At 48.7% G+C, this 24,801-nt stretch overlaps 1 protein-coding gene across 2 annotated transcripts in view; it reads left to right on the forward strand.

Annotated features, from left to right (window-relative positions):
- The window catches only part of Tbc1d22a (TBC1 domain family member 22A), a 291,146-nt gene that overhangs the window by 88,114 nt on the left and 178,231 nt on the right, over positions 1 to 24,801 (forward strand). For both annotated transcript variants that reach the window (XM_032919220.1, XM_032919227.1), the window contains exons 6-8: positions 6,949 to 7,077; positions 8,868 to 8,930; positions 17,453 to 17,567. In XM_032919220.1, coding sequence (XP_032775111.1) covers positions 6,949 to 7,077; positions 8,868 to 8,930; positions 17,453 to 17,567 — 307 coding nt within the window. The remainder of the gene's footprint in view (positions 1 to 6,948; positions 7,078 to 8,867; positions 8,931 to 17,452; positions 17,568 to 24,801) is intronic.

Raw genomic sequence — 24,801 nt, forward strand, 5'->3', positions numbered from 1 at the left:
TATGATGAAACATCATGCCCAAAAGCAAGATGGGGAGGAAGAAGTTTACTTGGCTTATATTTCTATACCTGTAGTCTGTCACTGAAGGAAGTCAGGGTAGGAACTCAAACAGGGAAGACCCTGGAGCAGGAGCTGATGCAGAGGCCATGCAGAGGCCGTGGAGGGTGCTGCTTATCTGCTTGCCTCCTGTGTCTTGTTCAGCCTGCTTTCTTATAGGATCTAGGACCACCAGACGAGGGATGGACCCACCCACAGTGACCTCCTCTGGACTACTCCATGTCTGACTAGTGACATTTTAACTGTCACTCGGGAGTTTGGGCAATCTTGATACCTGGGCTTGCTAGTGGACCCAGGTTGAACCCTAGTGTTCTAGGGTTCCAGGCAGCATGGAAAACAGGACCAGGATGCGCGTGAAGCAGACAGGAAGCTAGTCTCTGAACAATGCATGACCCCACTGAAGGCAGTTGCTCACTGGGCCTGACACACCCAGACCAATAGGTTGGACTGGGTGGCTGTGGGTGAGTAGGGACTAGATTGTGAGCCTAGTTCAAGGTCTGGCCCACTAGTGGCTTTCCTCCAGCATGCCCACGGTTTCTCATTAGCATAGTTCTAGTGTTTGTGGACAAGTGTTACTTTTAATTAAAGAGAGGAAATTCTTCTGTAGAGGAGAAATCTAGCTGTGTGGCTCTTATTCTGAAGAGCTCTGTAGCCAGGGCACCCCCATTAAATACTAGCGCTAATATTTAACTTTTAAATTACATGCAAGCAGCATAGGACCTTTTTTCAAAATTAGTCCCAAAGAGAATCATACTTTTGATTCTTTTTTTTTAACTAACTGTTTCAGAAGGAGTGAACAAAAACTAATTAAACATTTAACATTTGTGCTAGTGAGGATATTGGCTAAACTGATAGCGAGGCTCCAGTATCAGTGTAGCGTCTTTCTGTGTGTTACAGTCGGTTTGCATATGAACGCAGTGGGAGGGAACACATTGATTTTTGTGTCACCAGGACAGTTTGGATTTAAGTATCTGCATGCATTGTTTTACATTTATGATTAGTGTTTTTATAGCATGCTAATACAGCAATTAAGTCTTCTGTAGTTCTGTCATTTAAAATTCATTGCATACTTGAATGTATTTCATTTGCATAATTTCTAGTCTTGCTTAATTATCAAGAGGCCTGCACTTGCACATGTGTTTTTTTCTTCTAGGAAGGGGATGGCAAGAGAATGGGTGGGCCTTTTGGATGGCATACTTGCCTTTTAGAATTTGCATTTCATTAAGTTCACATTCTGGGAGCAGGAAACCTGAGAGAGTTCTCATTCTGTCCCCTAAGGATGCTGGTCGCTGCGGCTATCTACACTGTCCCTGCTGACCACACGTGATCCTGCTGCCCTGAAGTGCAGACTGGGCCCGGGCCCTTCGCTCTGGCTGTTGAGTGAAGCAGCCAGCCTTTCATCTGCCAGGCTCTGTTTTGGTCTTTGCTCAGCCTGGCCCCACTTCCTGCATACTCCTAGGCTCTATGTAGTTTTGCCTTCTCTCTACTGTCTCAACCAAACCAAGCCAGGAAACTGCTGACTTGGTCTGTCCCTGAGACCCTAGTTCTATGTCATCTCTTTTCATGCTGACATCATCCATTCATCCCACAAGCCTTTGCCGAGTATCTCTTATGGGGGAACAGTGTTCTAAGCTCTCAGGTACAGTTCTGAGATGAAAGGGAGAGCTTCCATTGTGACCGGAAGAGATAAAAGTACATTGGGTAGGGGAAGTTGGCAGAGGTGACATGGGTGCTGGTCAGGATGTGAGCAAGATCAGAGAGCTTTGAGGGAGGGCTGTGCGGATATTTGGATATACAGTCTGGTCCTTACTAATTCAGTGCCACATTGAGTGCCATGCAGATCAGACCGTCCCTTTGATCCCCAGAAGAGATCGGCATGGATGGTGAACAGGAATGACCAATGAGTTGCAGAAGCAATGGCCCTGGGATCTGAGACAGCAGAGGGAGAGTCGAGACTGTAGAGGGTGTGGGATTGTGAAAGGGTTGCCACTGGACTAACAGGACTCATCAGACTTGATCCTAAGGTGCCAGCCCAGTCAGTGCTGTGGGCTTGCTTCAGCTGCGCAGCCCAGTTATTCTGCACCGAAGTAGCCAAGGAATTGGTGTGGGCTGCATACTGCCGTGTTCCCTGCACACTTTATTCACAGAAACTGGTTAGAGTTGCCTGGCCTGCGACTGGAGTCAGTGGGTCCCAGTGGAGGAAATAGTGAGTTCAGAGGGAGACCGTGAGGGGGAGGTGTAGTGTTTGAGGCATGTTTAGCCGATTAGAAGGTAGAGAATCTGCCACATAGAGAAGAAGGAGTGTGTGTGGTCCAGCCAGGTGGGAAAAGAGGTCAGCCAGGGCCCTGACAGCCTGGGATCACATCCTGAGTGTGACGAGAGGCCATTGAGAGTTTAAGGGGTGCTATGGCAAAGTGGTCTCCATTTTACCATATACTATGGCAAAATGTGGATCTCCAAAGCCATAATGCAGAGTTAAGTCTCACCAGGACAGAGAGTGGAGGGGGCGGGGCATATATATTTCACATGGACAGCTCTCTGCAATCTGGCTTCTCCCTAGAGCCACTTTGCTCCACACATTGAGCAGAGGACACAGATGTTGCTGTGTGTGACAAGGACTCAGTGTGAACTGTGCCTAAGCTCTCTGTGAGCTGGGAGTCGGCCGGCATCCCTGACATGTGTGGCATTATAGGTTAAGGGAAGGGACGACGATGTGGGGAGGCCTTGGCTTGAGTCTGACCTCACATATTTGTGGCTCTGATCATGTCACCATGGTTTGCCAAGTCTCTCCCTGTCTGAAAGTGGGAATGTTGACTACGTCTGAAAGGCTAGGACTAAGCCAGCCTGTGCCTGGTTGGGACTGCACCTTCCTTGGAGGCCCGTGGATGGGTGGTACCAGACAAAGAACAAGATGTATCTTAGGAAATTGTTATTCTTTAAGTTCATATGAACTGAAGCTGAGATAGCTCCAGGGAGAAAGGAGGTGAGGTGTGCACAAAGCCTCCTGCCTGGATGGGTTCTCCCTGGGGCAGCTTTGAACTGGATGGAGACTTACCTGTTGTTACGTCTGTCTGTACCCTACCCTTGTAATTTTGTGCTTCATCTTAGGGGCAGGGTTCCGTCCCTAGTGTCCCTAGCAGTAAGAGCTCTGTTGGGATGTTCCCAGGTGTGTTGCAGGTGGCTCTGATTACCAGGTGGGTGACATTTGGGCTGGTTCTGATCCTATTGGTGCTGTACCTGCTGTGTGCGGCAGAATGTGAAGTGGAGTCTTAGCAATCTCCTTTCTGCGGAGAAGAGAAGCATCTGAGGGTTGTGCTTTCCTGTAGATTACGCTGTGTCCTGAGCCTTTCTTTCCGCTGACAGCTATCGGGCGAGCATTTTGCAGTGTGTTGCTGTGAGTTGTATTTGACTCATTAGTTACAGGGCTGTGGGGGTGTGTCACTGGTCACCTCCTGTGTGCTCCTTGGGGGTAAGTAGCAGGATCTGTGGCGCTCACAGCTCACATGTAGGAGGAATTCATATCTGGAAATAATCAGATGTTGTTGGCCATTGTGGGATGGGGCAGTTTCTGTAAATATTTGTAGAACGTATGGTGTGGCTGTGCTGCCTTCAGGGAGCTATCTCTGCAGGGGCTGCCAGGTGTTCTTGTAAGGACTCCATAGTAAGCAAGCCCTTGCATCACATGCAACCATGCAGCTCTCAGCCTATGGATCACATGCAGCCATGCAGTACTCAGTCCATGGATCACATGCAGCCATGCAGCTCTCAGCTCATGAATCACATGCAACCATGCAGCTCTCAGCTCATGGATCACATGCAGCCATGCAGTGCTCAGCCCATGGATCACATGCAACCATGCAGCTCTCAGCCCATGGATCACATGTAGCCATGCAGTGCTCAGCCCATGGATCACATGTAGCCATGCAGTGCTCAGCTCATAGATCACATGTAGCCATGCAGTGCTCAGCCCATGGATCACATGCACCCGTGCTGTACTCAGCTCATGGATCACATGCAGCCATGCAGCTCTCAGCCCATGAATCACATGCAGCCATGTAGTGCTGTGGACACTGTGCAGGAGCAGTCACACTCTATTTAAGCAGGCCCAGCAAGATTTCATTTACAGAAGTAGGCATAGGTTCAGTTAGTGTCTCCTGGTGTCCAATGGCAGTTAATCACAGTAGGGGTATGGCTGTGATTTTATTTTTTTATCTTTTAGTTTTGAGTTTTGGGTGTTTAGAGACAGGATCTCATTGTAAAGCTCTGGAACTCTCTCTGTAGACCACATTGGCCTCAAACTCACAGAGATCCACTTGCCTCTGCCTCCTAAGTGCTTTAAGTCATAGGCCACTATGACTGGCTATGATTTTTTTTTTGGGGTGCAGCAAACTTTATTGATGGTATTCAAGAGAGAAGGGAGTGCTCCCTAGGCCCCTCCTGTTGTTATGTGAGGATGGAATTGTGAGGGAGATGCTCAGTGTTGGGGGCTGAGTTGGGATGGGGACTCCTCAGCAACTGAGGGTCTCTCTCTTGCTCTCAGTGTCCTTGCTGGGCTGGGGTGGGTGGTCCAGGGTTTCTTACTCCTTGGAGGCCATGGAGGCCATGAGGTCCACCACCCTGTTGCTGTAGCCATATTCATTGTCATACCAGGAAATGAGCTATACAAAGTTGTTATTGAGAGCAATGCCAGCCCGAGCATCAAAGGTGGAGGAGTGGGAGTTAGCTGTTGAAGTCGCAGGAGACAACCTGGTCCTCAGTGTAGCCCAGGATGCCCTTTAGTGGGCCCTCGGACACCTGCTTCACCACCTTCTTGATGTCATCATATTTGGCAGTTTCTCCAGGTGGCATGTCAGATCCACAGTGGATACATTGGGGGTAGGAACACAGAAGGCCATGCCAGTGAGCTTCCCGTTCAGCTCTGGGATGACCTTGCCCACAACCTTGGCAGCACCAGTGGATGCAGGGACGATGTTCTGGGCTGCCCCATGGCCATCACGCCACAGCTTTCCAGAGGGACCATCCACAGTCTTCTGAGTGGCAGTGATGGCATGGACTGTGGTCATGAGCCCTTCCATGATGCCAAAGTTGTCATGGATGACCTTGGCCAGGGGGTCTAAGAAGTTGGTGGTGCAGGATGCATTGCTCACTTGAGGGAGTTGTCATATTTCTCATGGTTCACACCCATCACAAACATGGGGGCATTGGTAGAAGGGGCAGAGATGATGACCCTTTTGGCCCCACCCTTCAAGTGAGCCCCAGCCTTCTCCATGGTGAAGACGCCAGTAGACTCCACGACACACTCAGCACCAGCGTCGCCCCATTTGATGTTAGCGGGATCTCGCTCCTGGAAGATGGTGATGGGCTTCCCGTTAATGACAAGCTTCCCATTCTCAGCCTTGACTGTGCCGTTGAACTTGCCATGGGTAGAGTCATACTGGAACATGTAGACCATGTAGCTGAGGTCAATGAAGGGGTCGTTGATGGCAACATTGTCCACTTTGCCAGACTCAGAGCAGAAGGCACCCCTGGTAACCAGTCGCCCAATATGGCCAAATCCATTCACACCGACCTTCACCATCTTGTCTATGAGACGAGACTGGCACTGCACGAGAAGATGTGGCTGTCTCTGGAACAGGGAGGAGCAGAGAGGCGACTGGCTATGATTTTAAAGTGCAGCGTATGAACCTGAATGTTGGGTAATGGGTGTTTTCCTCAAAAGACCAATTGTGCATCAGCTTTAGCCTCACCCTGTGCTCATGGTGGCTGCCACTGCTCAGACTGCCTGTATTCACCTGGATTCACGGAAAGAGCAAAGCAAAGCTCTCGGCTTTGGGTTGCTGAATGGTGTGCCCATCTAGTGTGTCCCAGTCAGTGCTGGCTGGAATGTGAAAGGGTGTCACCTCCTTGGAAAAGATCTGGCAGTTCCTTAAAAACTTCTGTCTACATTCTGATGCAGCCCCTCTACCCCTTGCTATTCATCCCTGAGAAGTCAGAGATGCAGACCTCCAAGGTCTGCAAGAATCCCCTTCAAGCTTCGTTCATTCAGAAGTGGCTTGCCAGAGTGGCCTGACACATGCCATGCAGACTCATATCCAAAGGTGGCCAAAGCTCAGAAGACAGAGTGCACAGAATCCTGGGTTCCGAGTTTGTGTTTGGAGAGTCCCGGACAGACACAGTCAGCTCTAGTGAGAAACTAGCACTTCCGGGGTCCAGGCGGGATGGTGGGAGTGGGCTGCAGAGAGCACCGTCACTTTGGGCAGTGCCAAGTACCTTCTGTCTTTCTGGGAACAGTAGTTACTGCCTGAAGCTTTCCTCATGGCCGTAGGCCTGCACTTAAACGTAACAAAGTTTAAAGTTATACCTGTATGTATCATATTAAACGATGAACTTAAAACGCAGACAAAGGAAACAAATGTGAAGCCACGTGGGGTGTCCATTTTATGTGTGGCACAGTGCCGGGCCCCTCAGAGGCTTTGGAGAATACAGGCCCACTTGCCCACAGGACAGCTCTGTGCACATAAAATCAATGTGTGTATATGTGTGCATGGTTTGAGTGTGAGACCAGACATTCTCCCCATTCCTTGTGGATGTAAGCTGTGTGGAGAAGGGCTTTAGTATCTCTATACCATGTGTTAAGAAAGCATTGGGTCTGGGTGTCATGAGCCGACTTTTGTTGGATGCGAGTGACTTAGAACTGGTTAGTGACACTGGTTGAGGTAGTGCTGGTGCTGTGTGCTGTCCCGCTGCTATGTTCTGTGTGGGCTGCTCTTTTGGTGTCCTTCCTCCTGTGTTAGGTGGGCCCCAGCACCCCTGAGCCATACTGGATGGGCGCTTGTTCTTCACTCTCGTGCACAGTAACCACAGACGCCTGCGTTTCTTTTGTTCCTCCAGGGTTACCTTCCTGCCAATGTTGACCGAAGACCAGCCACGCTGCAGAGGAAACAGAAGGAATACTTTGCTTTCATTGAGCACTATTACAACTCTAGGAATGACGAAGTTCACCAGGACACCTATCGCCAGGTGTGTGTGTGTTCGGGGGGGGGTGGTGGTGGTGGTGGGTCTCTCTCTTTCCCACTCATCACTCAATACTGGGATTTGGAGGTGGTTTGCAGGGCATGCGTTTCATCTGTCAGGAACCGGATAGGCTCGCAGATTTATGGTTCTAACAATAACCACGTGGAAGCAACTGATGTCGATCGGCTGCCTGCAGCTACCTGCGGCGGTTTGTGTTCCTTCTCAGGGGAAAGCATGAGACTTGAGTCAGGTTACAGAACACATGCTGAGATCTGGTAGTGACGACCGACTCTGCCTCGGGTGATGTTGGCATGTGGTGCCTTGGCCTGTGCCCAGCATTCTATATCCTGCTTCTGTAGGCAGTGCCTTGGCCTGGGCCCTGATCTCATGCCTTCCTGCACTGTATTATCATGTATGTACTGTCTCACTGAAGATTATGTCTTAGTCACATGGAGCTAGTTAGTGGCAATATTTGTCTGGCTTGGCTTCCTCTCTGTAGGTTAATCCTGCTGATTTTTGGCCTTTTCCCTATTTTCTCAGGCCTGTTATTGATGCCAGGCCAGGGTCAGGATCTGGGGTAGGATGCATATGCTGTTCTGGCTGCATAAGAAGCACATTGCTTGTGGATCCTTGCTGGTATTGGGTGTAGAGGCAGGTCAGGCTTGTTTTTCATCTTGTAGGAGGCCAGCACACCGTGCATCTGTTCACAGGACTGACCCTGAAGGGAGCAGTGCACTGGTGGTGGCTCCCAGGATGCCTTGCTAGTGGACCTGGGCAGCCTTGTTCCTTACCCATACCTGGACTCCTACACTTGGCTCTTCTGAGTCTGTGTAGGTGTCCCTTAGCAAGGGTGCCTGTGGAGTTACTTTCTGTGTGCCCTGTGTGCAGGTTTATCTCATCTTGTTCCCTTGTGCTGAGGACTCAGACACTGACTGTCACCAGCAGTCCTTTGAAAGGACACAGAGAGCAGGCTTTGTGTAGATAGAGAGGCTGAGCCTAAGTGACTTACTCTTGGCCACAGGCTATAGTGTCAGAGTGAAATGGTGACCCTGTTTATTAGATGTTAGCTGCCTCTCTACACATGGGCAAGGATGGAACTAAACTGTTGAGTCCCCTTTGGGTTAACATATGCTGTCTCCCTCAGTTTGTACAGGCTGTTTCCCTGGAGTCCCAGAGTGATGCTAGTGTTATTGGTGTGGGGTGTGCTCCTGGGGTTTGGAGCCAGCCTGTGGTGCCCACTGTGTTCTGAGCACTCCTGTTGGGTCACCCCTTAGACCCCACCCTCAGGCAGTCTGCACTCTAATGCTGGCAAACATTGTCCAAACTCCCATGTCAGATGGTGCTCACACAGGAATCTGCTGACACCAGCAGAGACTTTCAAATGCTTCCTTTAATGTGTCCTAGATTCCTCATGGACATTGTGAAATAGAGGAGAATGTGGCCTATGTTGCAGACAGCCCTGTCACTGCTGAAACAGGGCATTGTCAGTGTCTTGAATCCTACCCAGTGTCAGGCTGAAAATGAATGTGCACTGACCACATTGGCTCATGCTACTGAGGAGCCGAGGGCCCACTCTGTTCCTAACCGCGCAGTAAGCACTCCTGGACGGAGAAGGGTCAGGCATGCCTGTCACCTGAGGACAGTCGAGCCTCGCTCAGGTGGAGTGTGTTTCTGGGCACCTCCTATGGAGGAGCCTGGTGACAGTCCTCTCAGAGCAGCTTAAGGGCAAGTCACAGGTATCGTCAAGGACAGCTCTCATGCTATGAGATAAGCATATATCTCGGTTGCATTCACAGATCCATATTGACATCCCTCGGATGAGCCCAGAAGCACTGATTCTTCAGCCCAAGGTGACAGAGGTAAGAGGAGCGCTGGCCGGGGAGTCTCTGCTGATGCCTGTCTCTGCGTGTGACCATTGCTCACTGCACCCGAGGGGCCTGATCCAGGAGATTCCACAGTCCATAATTAGCGGACATGGAATCACTGATTGTTCTCAAATATTTTCTTTTGAGGTACATCAAAAAATACAGCAAAAAGAATATATGCAATATGTGTGAGAGCATTTATAGTAGAAACTTATGTCCTTGAATTTAGGAGTTAGAACTTCTCCAAGTGCTTACCTCTAGGTGTTTGAAACTGGTAGCATAGAAACTATTTCTCTGTGCTCATGATTCTGCTACTGCAGCTCCATTTCTGTCCCTCCCAAGTCCCCCAAAGAGGTGTACTGTTTGCTCCAAATTATATTTGCCATCCTTTGTGACTTCAGCACTAAGGAAGCAGTGTGGTAGAATTGTTGTGTCTTGAGCTGTGTGTTGCTTTCTTTGTGCAATTCAGCCTCTGCAGCTTATTCTTTCTTCTGCTTGTGTAGCAGTCAGGGGGAATGTTTGGGCTCGTCCTAGCCATATGCAGTTGGGACAGTGTGCTAGAACCGTCACATCTATTTATGCAGGTATACCCTGTGAGCGTTTCTCCACGGCTCTCAGGATAACATCAGTGTGCTTTCTGGAGGGTCTGCAGCCGGGGCTCACCTGAAGCGCTGGAAACCTGGATTTCCACTCCTTGGTAGTTCTTGGAACATGGCCGGGCTCCTGAGCTCTGTGTGTCTGGTGGATATTCCCATCATGCTCCTGGCTTCACTTCCCGTGGCTGTACCACTTCCTGTGGTACAGAGTCTCTCTGTATATACCCTGTTCTGGTAAACTCTTGTTACTGGCTGTCCCATCCCCTTCCTTGTTTTTACCCATTAAAAAAAATAAGTTTGTGATGTTTATACATCTGGGATTCTAATTCTTTGTCGGTCATTTGATGGGACAGGCTTAGCTTTGCTGAGTTGAATGTGGTGCCCTCTTAGGTTATCATGGGATGCTTTCTTTAAGAACTGTTTTCCCACAACATCTGCTTCGTAAATGTTCTCCCATCTCCTCATCTGAGATTTTTCTTTTCCCACCCTGTGTTTAATTTGTAGCCAATAGCAGCACCCAGGGGCAGCCAGCCACAGTGGGGGCTGTGCACCGACTTGTGCTTATCACTTCAGTTTTGGGTCTCTCTATCTGCCCCATGTTCCTAGGCATCCCCAGGGTCGTCAGTGCCGCCTCCTTCCTCTTAGAAGTTGCCTGGGTCCTCTTAGTCTTACTCATTCATGCCATTTTCCAAATCATGTTGCCGGGGTTTTTAAGTCTGTTTGATTTGTGAATGGGATTGCTTGAACTCCTTAGATCTGCTCAGCAGGTCCTCATCCACTGAGCTCTGTCTCCAGTCCTATTTTTACATGTTATTTTGAGATCAGGTCTGTCTGAGTTGCTCAGGGTAGCCTTGAACTCACTCTGTAGCTTGCACATACCCTGAACTTCCTGCTTCCTCCTACCCAGTAGCTGAGACCACTGACCTGGGCCACCAGACCAAGCCTTTATGAAAGGCCTATGTATGTTTTGTTAGATTTATTCCTACCCTTGATATTTCTGTCACTAAAGTAAGTAGTATCCCTTTAAAGTATACTTACTATCTGAAATACTTTGTTTTTCATCTTTATTTTCCCCCAGTAAATGCATTTTGAAACGTGGACATCTCTTGCCTGCGCAGTAGAGCTGCTAAAAAATTCCGACATTGCTGAAGTAAAAGTGCTCGTAGATTGTGGAGCACAAAAGGGGAGAATGAGTTTCCATAGGAGCGGCCGCTCTGAGGCACTTCTCTTTGATTGCCCTTCTCAGTGGTGTGCTTACAGTGGCTGGAAACAAGGGTAATGCATTACGACCTCTTCTTTACTTAAGTTTTTCTTTAAAAATGGAAAACAGACCTTGGCGTGTGTGTGTGTGTGTGTGTGTGTGTGTGTGTGTGTGTGTGTGTGTGTGTGTGTGCTTCTCTACAGCTTGGTACACTGCTCACAGAGCTGGCCTTGTGGCCTCTGGCCATAGTTACGGTGTTCAGGCCTTAGCCCTTTTACTCAGGAGCATCTCCCCGGCAGCAGGTTTTACTCAGCCCTGAGACTCCTCCAGAGCTAAGAGGTGTATGCAGTTAGCAGTTGGCAGGGCTGAGCAGGGGCTGTGCAGCCTTCAGGACAGGCAGGCGTCTGGGGGAGGGGGGCAGACTACCCAGGCTGGCCAAGGGTGACTATGGATCACTTGAGCGTGACTGTGGATTCGGGGATATGAAATGAGGAGCAGGTCCTTGAGGAAAAGCATTGGAAGGTGGGTCTTGTGGCGGCCAGTGTGCAGGAGCCAGTTAGACTTCTGACCCCTTAGAAGTTGGGGTGTATCATGGTGACAACAAATCTACTGCCGCGGCAGCTTCATGAGATAGGAGTTGATGACTGTGCCCGGGGCTAGCTGTTTGTCAGTCGGTCGGCCCTGTGTGCTTGGCTTCAACCTCAGAGTCCAGTCATCTGCTTGGCTTTCATTCCCATTTGCATCCCACCAGCAGGGAGTTACAGTAAGACACAGATAGGAACGAGCAGGCACTTCTCCATGGGGTCATGTGAGTTGGCCGTGTGGTACTACTTGTTCCCTGGTCACAGCCTGGTGACATGGAGTTGCTTCGCTGGATGGGAGCTGGGAAGGTGAAGCTGGGTCCTGAGTGTAGAACCTCGTGTGGCAGCTTGTGGGGCTCTGCGGTGTTTCCTGAAATCAACCTTTTTCTTTTCTCCAGTACTGTAATGTGAAAGAAAGATCACTTTTTAGCAACCTTTCACTTTCTAGTCCCTGCCCCTTTCGTTGATGAACTCCATCTTAACATGACTTGTGACACCAAGCTGTTTGTGGCTTGTCCTGTGTCTGTTGAAGACCATATTCAAGAGCAGATGTTGCCAAGTTCAGTATCTGCCCAGTGGCCTTTCCTCCACAGCTGCCCTGTTGTCTGCCCTCTGCTTTAGAGCAGTCTCGGGTTCAGAAGTCAGGTTGCTACCAGGATGCGATGTCTTGTTACACGTGAACAGACTCGGGAGAGTGAGCCACACAGGCTGTGAAACTGAACTTTTGACCTGCAACTTCGAGTGGATATAGGAGCCACCTGTGACTGGGAGAGAAGGGACGCATGGAGCATTAGCCTCTTCTGTCAGGCTTTAAGGTTTTACAGGTAGAGGTGGGGCCTCCCCAGATCCAGATCTGGTCCCCATGTGCCTAGGTATGGTTGGGGAGGGGGTGGGGCAGGGGTCATATGCTGGTCCCTGCTTCTGGAGTACTGTTCTGCTGCCCTGTTGACAGGCCTCCTGAGCTGCTGCTGCACCGGTGCTGACCAGGTGGCTGAAGGTACTTTGGGGCCCCGGCAGCAGCCACCTGGTCCCCCCTTGCTGTGGCTGTGCTGCAGTCTCCCCACCCTAAACTCTGTAAGGCAAGAACCTCATTTGACGTGTCCTAGCCTCATCATGGTCTGCAGGCCCTGCCAGGGAGAAGCTGGTCCCTGACTCTTCTCATTGGTTTTTCTCCCCCATGTGGGCATGCTGTGGTTAGAGCAATGAACTGCATCTCCACAGCCTGGCAATACTGGGGCCGGTATCTCCCACGTCTGTGTGACCCTTGTCACTTTACTTGCTGTCTTAGTTATAGTTCTGTTGCTGTGAGGAGACACCATGACCAAGGCAGCTTATTGGAGAGAGCATTAATCAGGCTGCCTTACAGTTTCAGAGGGTGAGTCCGTGATCATCACGACAGGGCTCATGGCACTGGCAGGCAGGCAGGCACTGGAGCAGCAGCGTAGAGCTCACATCAGATATGAAAGCTGCAAGCAGAGAGAGGGTGTGTGACTGGGCCAGGTGTGGGCTTTTGAAACTTCTAATCCTACTCCTAGTAACACACCTCCTTCAGCAAAGCCCAACACACACCATGTGTGATACTCGTTTGAGTATGTCACTTAACATGATGCACTCCTGTTCTACCCATTTTCCTGTAGATGGCACAATTTTATCCTTTGTAGCTGAGTAAAATGTCCTTGTCTACATATACCGTATTTTCTTTATCCATTCATATGCTAATGGATATCTGGGGTGGTTCTGTTACTTGGTTGTTGTGCATAGTGTTGTAAACGTGCTTTCCAGCTAAATATCCAGAAGTGGTGTCACAGGATCATATGACAGTTCTGTTTTGGGTGCTTTGAGGACTGTAGGCTGATTTTCACAGTGGCCACGCCAGGTTACATCTCCAGCTGAGGGATGACACACTCCTTTCTCACCAGCGTTAGTTGTTGCTTCAAAGGTAGCCATTTCAACTAGGGTGAGACAGACTTTAAACACAGTTTGGATTTGTTATTACCCACATGACCAAGGATGCTGGACCCTTGTCGATGTATTTGTTGGCCCGATCTCTTTCCTTTTTAGGGACCTGCGTGCTCAGTTCATTTGTCCATTTATGGATGTTTTTGGTGTTCAGCTCTTTGAAGTTTTTGTAGAGGCTAGATTCCCACTCGTGAGAAGGCAAAGCCCTCCTCCCGTCTGTCCTGCAGGCTGTCTCTGCACTCACCCGAGGTGTTTCCTTGGGTGCCTTGTATAGTCCCGTTTATCAGTTCTTGCTGAGGTGTCCTGACCACTGAAAGCCCTAGTCCTGTGTTTTCCTCTGGAAGTTCAAAGTGTGATGTCTTGTTAAAGCCTGCGATCCATTTTGTTTTTTTTTTTTTTTTTATCACTTGGGCGACAGACAGGATCTAAGTCATTCTTCTCCAGTGGTTTAGAAGAAGGCCGTCTTTCCCTCTCTGTGGGCTTCGGCACCTTTATGGAAAGTCAGGTGGGCACAGCTGTGTGGGTTCGTTTCTGAGCCTCTGTCCCTTGGCCTGTGTGTCTGCCATTGTGGTTGTTAGTTAGCACAGTGCTGGTGTTGTTCCTGTGTCTTTGTAGTGTAGTTTGAGGCTGGGTATTGTGATCCCTCCATCATGGCTCCTTTTCTTGTGGCTTGCTCTTCTGTACTTCCATTTTCTGGAATGGCTCCCATGTGGAAAGCCAGTTGTGGCTCTGGCCACCAGTAGCCATACCTGTCTGCTGTCTCTCAGGATATCCAGTGTGCCAGGGCTCCTTTGGCTGGCCTTGGCTCCCTTGGTTCATCTATCTTTTTTTTTGTCCTGACTTGGCCTTGGTTGTTATAGTCTTGAGTCTTGGGCCAGGCCCAGGCTCCTGTTCCTGTTATATTTCATGGTCTCTCCTTATATGCTGATGTCAGCTTGTTGGGTGTCCTGGACTCCCCCATTTTGAGTTGCACTTATTAATCAGTTTGGAGGGAATTCATGTTTTGATTTTGTGTTTATTTTTTATTTTATGTAAATGAGTGTTTGCCTGTACCACATGCATGCAGTAGCCTGCCAAGGCTAGAAGAGGAGGTCAGATCCCCTGGAACTAGAGTTCTAGATAATTGTGAGCTCCCTACCTCCCTTCTCTCCCTCCCCAACCCCAGTGCTGTAATTCTTGTCATTCTCCAAGGAGTTTGACTTCTTTTTGGTGGGTGCTGGGATTCTGAACTCAGGGCCTCATGCCTGCACAGCAGGCACATAACCCACTGAGCCCCAGCCTGGCCTCTTGATTTCTTCAGACCTGGGGGAACATGTGGTAGCAAATATTTTCTTTACGGGGGTTCAGAAATGAGCCTTTGGGAAGAGTTCAAAGTTTGTGCTACTTTTAATGTAGCTCCCTCCAACAGACATGGATATCAAGAATGTCGAACAGAATTCCAAGGGCTAATAATGTCTGTGAGTGTTCATGGTCAGGGCCTCTCAGACCAGTCTGTTTCCAGTAGGCACATCCATGGTTCAAGGCCTCTTTCGTCATGCCCTTTGGTGGATCATGTGTGCTTCCCCACAGCACTTCAGCTTGAGTTAACATTCTGCACCCGATGTGAACTTCTCCTTACATCTGTTCTTTGCTGAGCTGACCCTGCTACCACAGACAGTCCTATTTGAGAGAGCGTGTTGTTTCCACCCTTCTGCTCAAATTGGTAGAAAAATCCAAGGGTTTTTCATGAAGTTGCGGGCTATGGCCTCATGAAGAATGACTCCCACCTCCAAGAATGTTTTCAGATGATAGGACAAAGAAGGTTCAACGGATATTAAGTGACCAAGGGATCAGGACTGCTTTTGCAGTTCCAGCCACTGCCCATTGACTGGAAGTCAGTCTTAGCTTATTCTCCTGAAGCCTACGCCTGTGTGGTTATAGAAACAAAGCCGTAAGGTAGACATTTCAGGTCATTGAGAGAGATCTAGTGGAATTAAGTTGTGAACAGCTGAGCTGACTGTGAGCTTTCCTTTGCTCACAAGAAACTGGAATATTTCTGGATTTTTCTGCCTTTTCAGCTACAGTATAATGACAGGGTGTGCTGTGTTACCAGCACCTGGGAGAGCCCTGCTTTGAGGCTCCTTCAGCGAGGGCTGTTGCATCTCTGCAGAGGTGCAGGAAAGCATTGGCCTCTTTTTTGCAAATTGGGCTCCTCTGTGCTCAGCACAAACTCTGTGCTTGCTACTGGTTTGCCTTCTTCCTCCCAGGAAGGTGCTGGTACTATTGGGTGGTCCTGAGTCTACCTGGAGACCCACTGATAGAAGCTTGTGCTTAGAGCCAAAGTCTTAGGAGCCCAGGCCAGCTCAAGCCGCCTTCTTCAGCCTTCTCAGGCCTTTCATGTGTGTGCAAGGCCAAGGCACAGCATATGTCTTGTTTGCCTGTGTGGGTGTGAGCAGATGGGGCTCTGCTCCTGGGTAGCTGTGACAGTCTCCTGTGTACTGAGGCCTCTGAGGAGGGTCAGATTTCTAAGAGTGTGAGTGTGTGTGTGTGCGTGCGTGCGTGTGATGTATTTGTTAGTGTGGACTGGTGTGTGCATGGGTCCCAGGTCATCATCGAGTGTCTTTCCTTGATTGCCCCTACTTTTGTTTCTGGAGCCAGCTTGTCTCACTAACCTTGAAACTCTTAGATTCGCCTGGGCAGGCTGGACACTGAGCTGCAGGGATTTACCTGTCCCTGCCCTGCTTGCCAGGATTATATGATTACATGATAGGGCTTATAGCCGCCCTGACTTTCACATGTGTTCTTGGGATCCTAACTGAGGCCCTTGTGCTTGCAGGGTGGCACTTTGCAACTGAGCTATGTCCCCAGCTTCTGAACTTGTTTTTATTTTATTTTAATTTTTCTGTGGTGCTAGTGATTGTTTGCAGGGCCCTCACACTTGCTAGGCAAGTGCTCTGTTAGTAAGCTGTACCCCAGCCTCTGAACTTTGCTTAAATATTCATTTCTCTCTAGGAAACTATTGACTGATGAAAAATGTATATGAATCTGTATGCATGAGCGTGCCACTCACTCAGCAAATATTGAGCTGGCGCCTGCTGTGCTACAGGTGGTGACGGCTTGTTATTCTCATGAACAGCGGGTGATGCTGTACTGCTGTGGGAGTGGGGTCTGAGTTTGCCAATGGTAGACCCCAGGCCTTGGGATCAGAGGCTTTGCTTGTCAGGGCTCCTTTGTAAATCCCGGGGTTCATGTGCTCTAAGCAGGAGCCACCAGTGAATGACAGTGGAAAGGAGGGAGAGCAGAGAGTCACAAGGTAGGATGTGACTGGCTCTTCCATAAAGAAGGGGGGCAGAGAGCAGACAGCACAGAAAGGAGTGCTTGGAACTGGTCTCAAATACCAGCAGTTAAGCCAGAGGCAAGAAGAGGTCCTTAGGGCTGGGGGAACTGAGATGGCAACCTGCTGGCCTCTGAGGAGGGTTAGAAGAGGCCCCTGGGGCAGGGCCAGAGTTGGGAGACCTGGGCGATAAGCTTACGGATGAGAGGAAGATCTTTAAGCCATCAGTGTAGGTGTGCATAGATATGTGTAGGGTGGCATGTAGGGTGGTGTTGGAGTACTGTACCTTGAAAGATTATCTCAAGAGGGAAGATGGAGCAGAGTGAGTGGGATGGTGAAGAGGAAGGATCAGCTGAGTGTGAGTGTCCTGAGGAGGAAGGAAGTCAGGGTACTCAACATAGTCAGGCTCAGGTTTTCTACGTGTGTCTTCTTGGATGGAGATAACTTTCTTGCGGAACGCGGATGCAGACACATGTGCTGCATCCCTCCTTCCTTCCGGCCCTCCTTCCCCTTCTCCCTCTTCCACGACCACCCATCTATCACGAAGGAAAGAGCCCTTGTCTACCAAGCTCTGGTCTGCTCTGTGTCCCTATGATCTACTTGTCTCCAAGGAGCAGAGATGCTGGCGCTGGGGAAGAACTGAGCCCAGGGTTTGGTAGAACACTGTGGTGCTTGTGAGTCAATAAAAAGCGAAGATTGTTGGACTTCTGCAGAGAAACTAGGATTGATGTCTGTCTATGCTTTGTGCCTTAGTGTTGGAGACAGTGAGAAATATTGATGGCATATATTTTAATTAAAAACGTGAGTGCGTTTTAAATTTTTACCATGTTATTTCTTGCTTTACTGCCACTTCCATTTTCTTTCAGATTTTCGAAAGGATCTTGTTTATCTGGGCCATCCGACACCCTGCCAGTGGATATGTTCAGGGAATAAATGACCTGGTCACTCCATTCTTCGTGGTCTTCATTTGCGAGTACACAGGTAGGTGCACACCACAACACTGTGCCTCCTGGATACCCAGTGTGAACATCAGTGGATTTGCTGTCCTCCCTGCATACTTACACCAGTGCCGAAAGTTGCCTCTCACAGTCTTAACGAGTGGCAGGGTGCTAGTCAGGGTTCTCTAGAGAGAATCTGTGTCTGTCCATCAGTCCATCTCTCCATCTATCTAGAAAGGGCATTTATTAGAATTGTTTACAGGCTGTGGTCTAGCTAATCCAACAATGACTGTCTGCCAGGTCCAAGAATCCAGTAGTTGTTGAGTCCATGAGGCCAGCTGTCTCAGCTGGTTTTCAGTATATGCTGGAATTCCGAGGAAGCAGTTCAGGGGAGGATGGACTTGCTAGCCAGACTTAGAGCAAGTGGGAACAACAGCAAACTGCCCTCTTCCACGCACTTTACATATGCTGCCCGCAGAAGGTGTGACGCAGATTAAAGGTAGGTCTTCCCACCTCAAGATCCAGGGTAGAAGTGGATCTTCCCCAACAGGGTCAACTAATCTGGACCCTGGGGTGTTTCAGAGACTGAACCACCAACCAAAGAGGATATATGGGGTGAACCTAGGCCTCCCCACATACATGTAGCAGATGTGAAGCTTGGTTTTCATGTGGGTTCCAAACAACTGGAGCGGGGCTGTCCTAAAGCTGCTACCTGTCTGTGGGGTATGTTCTTCTAGCTGGGCTGCCTTGTCTGGCCTCAGTGGGAGAGGATGTGCCTAGTCCTGCAGAGTCTTGATGTGCAAGGGTGGAGGGATGTCTGGGGGAGGGGCCTCTATCTCAGAGGTGAAGGGGAGTGGGGGAAGGATTCTAGGAGGGGGTGGCAGGAGGAGGGGCAGTGAGCAGGATGTAAAGTGGATAAATTAAAAAAAGTGGATCTTCACATTTCAAATGGTTTCATTAAGGAAAAAAATTCCTCACAGGTGTGTCCAGCTATTTGGGTTTTAGTTAATTCCAGATGTAGTCAAGTTCGACAACTAAGAATAGCCATCACTAATCCTGGACAGGGACAGTCTTATCCTGGAGGCCAGCTTGAAAAACCTCCCCTAAATCCAATCAGTCACTGCAGATATACTCGCAGTGGACAGCATCCCATTCTAAAATAATATGTGGGAGAACTGAGTCTGTTTGGAAGTTTGGTTTCTCCTGTGGCTTCAGTGCCCTGGCTTTCAGGGCCGGGTTAGTGTCTGATACTAGTAGAGTGTGACTAGTAGAGTGTGACTAGTAGAGTGTGACTAGTTCAGTGTTTTGTGTATAACTGTGAACCAGGTGGGCTCAGGTTGGTTTTCAGATCAGTTAGCTGTGTGAGAGGTAGACTGTGTCGTGACTCAGAGTTCTGTATGTTTATATATATTTTTGACCTTTAGTGTGTGCGTGCAGCTGTGCATGTGTGTATAGGCAGGTTGGTTGGTAGATAGGGTAGGTGCAAGCCTCAACATGCCTGTGGAGGTCAGAGGGCCATCTGTGGAAGCCATTTCTCTCCTTCCAGTATATGGATGTTGGGGATCGAACTCAGTTTGTCAGGCTTGGCAACAAGCCTCTTTACCCACTCACTGTGTCCTCTTACCTGCTCATGCATCCCTTTCTTTCATTTACCTTAGGGTAGCAAACCATAGCATGACATTACCTGCTTTGAGCAGTTTAGCATTTACTACATGTCTGATTAGTAACATGTGCACTTTCTGATTCATGTGTGAAAACATTAAGCACACAGGATGGGTCACTCTCCAGTTTGAATGCTGATTTAAAGTTGACACTGTCTGTTCTCATGAGCCTACCTCTTGTATGGCACTGCCTTGTTTTTGTGTGGTTATAGGCTAGAGCATTTCAGCCCTCAGTCAGCTGCAGATCCTTCCTTTTGTGGTCATCTGGAGAGATGGGATCAATCAAGGACTGGTCACCCTGACGATGGCAATGCATCCAGTCAGTGAGCTGCTTCTATCATAGGTCATTGCTAAGCAATGACGGAGAGCCACTGTCAGGACCATCCGAGAGGTAACAAGGGTCCTGGAGCTGTAGGACCCCTGTCTGTGATCCTCAGTCAATGGCGAAGTTCAGCCATTAGAGAATTGATGGTTCAGGCTAAATGGGCCATTTGATTAATGTGGTAAATAAGTTGTTTTAACTGCTTTACCATCGTCTTACGTTGTAAGACCCAAGTGATTCTTAATGCATTTCCTGATCATTAGCAGACAGGGTGAGTGGCCATGACTGTGGTGTTAATTGTCTAGGAGAAACAATGATGAGAGGAGATAGGAACTGTGCTCTGAAAGTCAATCTGGACCTGGGCTCAGAGCTGCTCTTGCAAGGCCTCCTCTCCCCCACTTGAACATAATATACATACACGTATATGTATACATATATTTACACACATGAATATATACAGGTAAAGGTAAGATGAATATGCACGCACACTAAATAAAAGTTAAAATTTTTTTTTTTTCAAGCTACAGACTCAGAGAAATAGCCCCATGTGGAGGAGAGACTCTGGGCCCAGGAAGGATGAATTGGTGACCATGATAGTGTATTGGAGAGCTTTAGAGAGATGGACACATCTCATAGAGATGTCTGGAGCTGTTGTTGGTTGGAGGGCATGGGTGACCTAGGCTTGCAAACCTCCCTACAGTCGATTTTTCTGCAGGCTCTGAGGAAAGGTCTGTGCATGGGCTGCAAGTCTCAGAAGTTTTGAGAGGAGTGGGCAGTCACTGCTGTGGATTAGCTGTGAGGAAGGCAGGTCTGTCTGAGAGGGCCCACATGATCTTCAAGATCACATAGCAAAGGGAAGAGGCCACAGGCCTGGAGAGATGGCTCAACAGGAGGCAAGCAAGCAGCTGAACCCATTGGCTGAGTCGGTTTGCATGCACCTTCCTGGGCGTCTGCCTTTTCCTTGCACTTGGGACTGGGCAAGTTGGTGTCATGCTATGCACAGTAGGAGTTTGGCAACTCCATTTGGATTGAATCCCTAAGCTGTCTCTCTGTTGTGCAGTTAAAGCCAGGGCTTGTAAACTCATGTAAGAGAAAGAGGGTTACTATTTTTGCAAAGTACAGCTAAGAGGGAAAGAAAAAGTGGGCTGGCCACTCTTTCGGACTTCTCTCCTCTAGCTAGCTCAGGGCTCGCTCAGGTTCCTGGGACACAGTAAACATTATCGGATGGGAGGAGGTTTGCTCTACAGGCAGCCAGCAGTCGCCTGTGGGTGACAGCGATTTTGGCGCTCCCTCTGAATCCTTTTCTGCACACCTGTATTACTGCAATTGGCAGCACACCGTGTGCTCAGCGCTTTGCTTGCACTGATACGCTTTCTCTATTGTATTGAGACGTCTTCCTGCCTCAATCTACTCCTGCCTCCTGCATGTGGCATTCTGTGAGATAAGGTCCTATAATTCATGAACTCATTCTGCCGGTATTGGATTTTTTTAAGCATCCCCTCCCCCCCATGGTATAATTTTTAAGTAAATCCTGTACTTTTAAAACAGTCACTATCATATTCTGTCCAAGAATGTTAAATTTGGTTTAAAATTAAGAAGCATTATTCCATCACCTTGGCTCACACATTTCCGGCAGAGGATGTATTTTAGTTTAAATAAATATTTTGAGTATAGGAGAAAAAAAAAAAAAAACCAAAGCCACAAAAAACAAAGATGCATTCCCCCCACGCGTCTTTGCTATTTCAATTTAGAAACAATTTTGACCAGGCACTTCGGGCTGATACCTTAGGGTAATTGAATGTTCGTCGGCTGCTCGGGAGGAATGGTGATGACGGCGCTGCACGGGAAGACGGCCTCACAGTGGATCCTCGCTCAGGAGGCTTAATCTCAGGTTGATTTGATTCTGTATGTCATCCTCTCATAAATTACTCTTGAAAGCAAACATGGCAGGGGACTGGAACAAACAATGCATTTCCCCCTGGGCATTAAGAATATTTATTTCTTTGTTTCCCGGGTATATCAGAACTTCAAGTACAGCTTGCTCTTAGCACTGCTTTCTGGAGCCAATGTTTCTGAATATGGCTGAAGTATGTGGTGCTGCCAGGCTGTAACCACACTGGTTACACAGGAAGCACATCGATGCCAGAGGACTGGACATGGCTGGGTTACGCTCATGGTCGCCCCTCCAGCATGCATTTCCACAGAAGTAGGACTTTGAGGGACAGCCAAGAGGGGATGATGCTGAAGCCTCTCCTTCAGCATCAGTTTCAGAAGTGTGTGCTCTCACGCTGGCCTTCAGGCTTACCTCAGTGTACACGTCTTTCCCATGTGTGATGTAAGCCCGTACCGCAGCTAAATTCATCTGCCAGGCTTCCTGAAGTGCTGCTCAGTGGGGAGGTGCTGCTGCTGTCTGTTTGTCCGTCTGTCCATCCACAGTTTGTTCCCAAGCCTGCAGAGGCACAAAAGGAACATCTGTGCACAGTGCAGCCTCTGTGGCCGTTGTCACCCAGGAGGAAGTGCAGACAGGGCGTGAGTGGATAGAGTGTTACCGACACAGGTGTGGACCCCAGTGCCTGTGAGTTTACAAACATTTACAAAATGCCAGAGCAGTGGGCTCCCGCTGACAGATTGGAAAACAAATTTGGTCACACTGTGGCCCACATGGGCCAGAAGCTGTCACTGGGAGATTTGGAGTTTTCTTAGGCCTTGTCAGTGCACCGCTGTACATGGCAGCCACAATGTACGTACTGTGTGCATGTGTGCATATTTCAGGATTACCTGTCTCTTTGCTATTCAAGTACTTATGGAGTCATTCGACATTTGAAAAGAAATGTTTAAACAGTGGTAGCATAGTGCTTATCATAATGGGTGGGAAAACACAGCAGAAGACCAGCGAGGGTCTGGAAGATGGAGGGCCAGCAAGAACCATGCACTTCTCAGCAGCACAGAGGACGTGCTCCTTTCCAGAGCACAGGACACTTGCTTCGTGTGGGACAAATACTGGCACTAAGAGAGCCCATGCAAATCAGGCATCTGTGTTCTTCTAGATAGTAGCATCAGAGCAGAAATCAGTGACCATCTGAAAAAAATGGGAATTTTAGAACTCAGGACACAAGAAGTCCCTGTGAGATGAAGAAAGTAAAAATAGACACAGAACCTGAGGGTGCAGCCCGGCTCTATCCCAGCAGAGACCCACAGTGGGCGAACTGCACTCAGATGCGGTTACAATTGCTGACAGTGGAAGAACAAACAGCGGGGGATGGGTATGCTAGCTCAGAACGGAAATAACTGACATGGACCAGAGAAGGAAGGTCCCCACAGCTTTCGGTGACCTGAGCAGGCTTGAAAAAGAGAGGAAGGGAGAGAGGGAGGCACTGGAGAAGGTGACTGATAATTTCAGAGCTGCAGAGCACCAAGGGGGTTTCATGAGTAACCCCGCAAAGTAAGTTCAGAGCTGAGGAATTCCGTGGAGGACATGGTTAGCCAGGGCACACTGTGTTGATGATTCAGTGTGCCAGGCTGATGGTTAGCCACAGTGCGTGTGGCTGCAGTTGTGAATTCCATGAGTGACATTTAAATCAGTTGCCTCTGAGTAGAGCAGATAACCCCCAATGTAGAGGTGGGCTTCCGCCTTTTGGGCACTTGAAGGCTGTGGCCAGAAAGAGTGCTGTGCCAAGGAAGCAGGGTGTGTGCCTTAAGTTATCTGCCCCACAAACCTTTAGATTTCACATTTGCCCTGCTCTACAGTCCCATGAGGCGCTTCCTGGAAATTGGTTTCTTTTCCTCCCCCTACCCTCTCTCTCATACTTGTTTGTAGATATAACACATATCTAAATATTACATATATATGAGATTGCACTAGTAATCTTTAAAATAGTCCCATAATGCCAAAACATACGTAGGTATGATAAAGAATTAACATGCTTGTGTCACAGAGTTTCTTAAACAGAAGAGGAAGGGATGGTTTACACTAACCACTGGGGGCCATTGTTGCTCTGTGAGCAGAACCAGGAGGGAGACTCCGCCAGCGGAACACTATACACTGAGATTCCTTAGCAAACGCTAGCAAGCCCAGTGTAGCAAAGTGGAGAAAGGATTCCGTATTATGAGAAGTGGAGTTTATTCCATGACGACAAGAATGCTTCAGTGTATGAAAATCAATGTATTACCCTTTATCTACAGACCAGAGACTAAAACAAGTGCTTATGTCATTCAGTATAGCAAAAAATATTGACAGAACCCAATATAAATGACCCTTTTGGCAATAAAAATATTTTACAAAGAAGTACTAGAAGGGATGGTCCTAGAACAGCTAGATATCATCTCTCGAAGGAATAAACCTTTAACCCTGCCTCTCAGGGGACAGCAGCAGGCGGGCCACAGTCCTCAGTCTAAGGGATCATGAGAGGCCAGGCACGAACAGTGGTGCACTCAGGAGCCAAAGGCAGGTAGAGCTCAGAATTGAAGTCCAGCCTGGTCTTGTTCAAGGTGAGTTCAAGGCCAGCCACAGCTATGTAGTGAGACTCTGGCTCAGTAAACAAACAAACAAACAAACAAACAAACAAACAAATAGAAACAAGGGGGTTTATGAGATGATGAAGAGGAGTCAGCCATCAGGACCTGGGTCAGACCATAATTTCTCAGATGTCTTGCCAGAAGCAAAGACACAAAAGAAAAAAAGGGGCTTCCTCAAATGAAAAGCTTTGTGTTGTGAACAATACCATCAAGAATGAAGTGACAAGCCAAATAGGGGGAGTGTGTGCCAATTATAAGTGTGCCAGAAGTCTTTGTCTGGTGTGTGTGCACAGAGACCTCGTAACTCAGGAAAGACGGCCTAGTTTAAAGAAAGGGAAAACTGTTCTTGTGGACATTTCTCCAGAGATGATTTGCAAATGGCCAATGAAAATGTGTGAAAATCGTCACTGTCATTAATCATTAGAGAAGGCAAATTGGACCCATCGAGCCAGCTCTTCGTGTCTACCTTAGAAAGGCTGGCCATGACAAGGGCTGTGGTTTCAATGTGAACTGTTCCACAGGCCCATGTGTTTGAACACTTGTTCTCAGTTGCTGCCACTGTTCTGGACAGTTGTTGAACATTTATGAGGTAGCGCCTTTCTAAGGGAGGTGGGCCCTGGTGGCAGGCCTTAAGATTTTTCTAGTCTCAACCCACCCCTTGTCTGTCTTCTGCTTTCTAACTGCTGATACAGTGGGACCAGAAGGCTTGTTCTCCTGCCACCATGTCTTCTGTGCTGTGCTGGTCTGCACACTGGGACTGAGCCATGGTAAACTTCGTA

Source organism: Rattus rattus, chromosome 1, assembly GCF_011064425.1.
Source record: "Rattus rattus isolate New Zealand chromosome 1, Rrattus_CSIRO_v1, whole genome shotgun sequence".
NCBI lineage: Eukaryota > Metazoa > Chordata > Mammalia > Rodentia > Muridae > Rattus > Rattus rattus.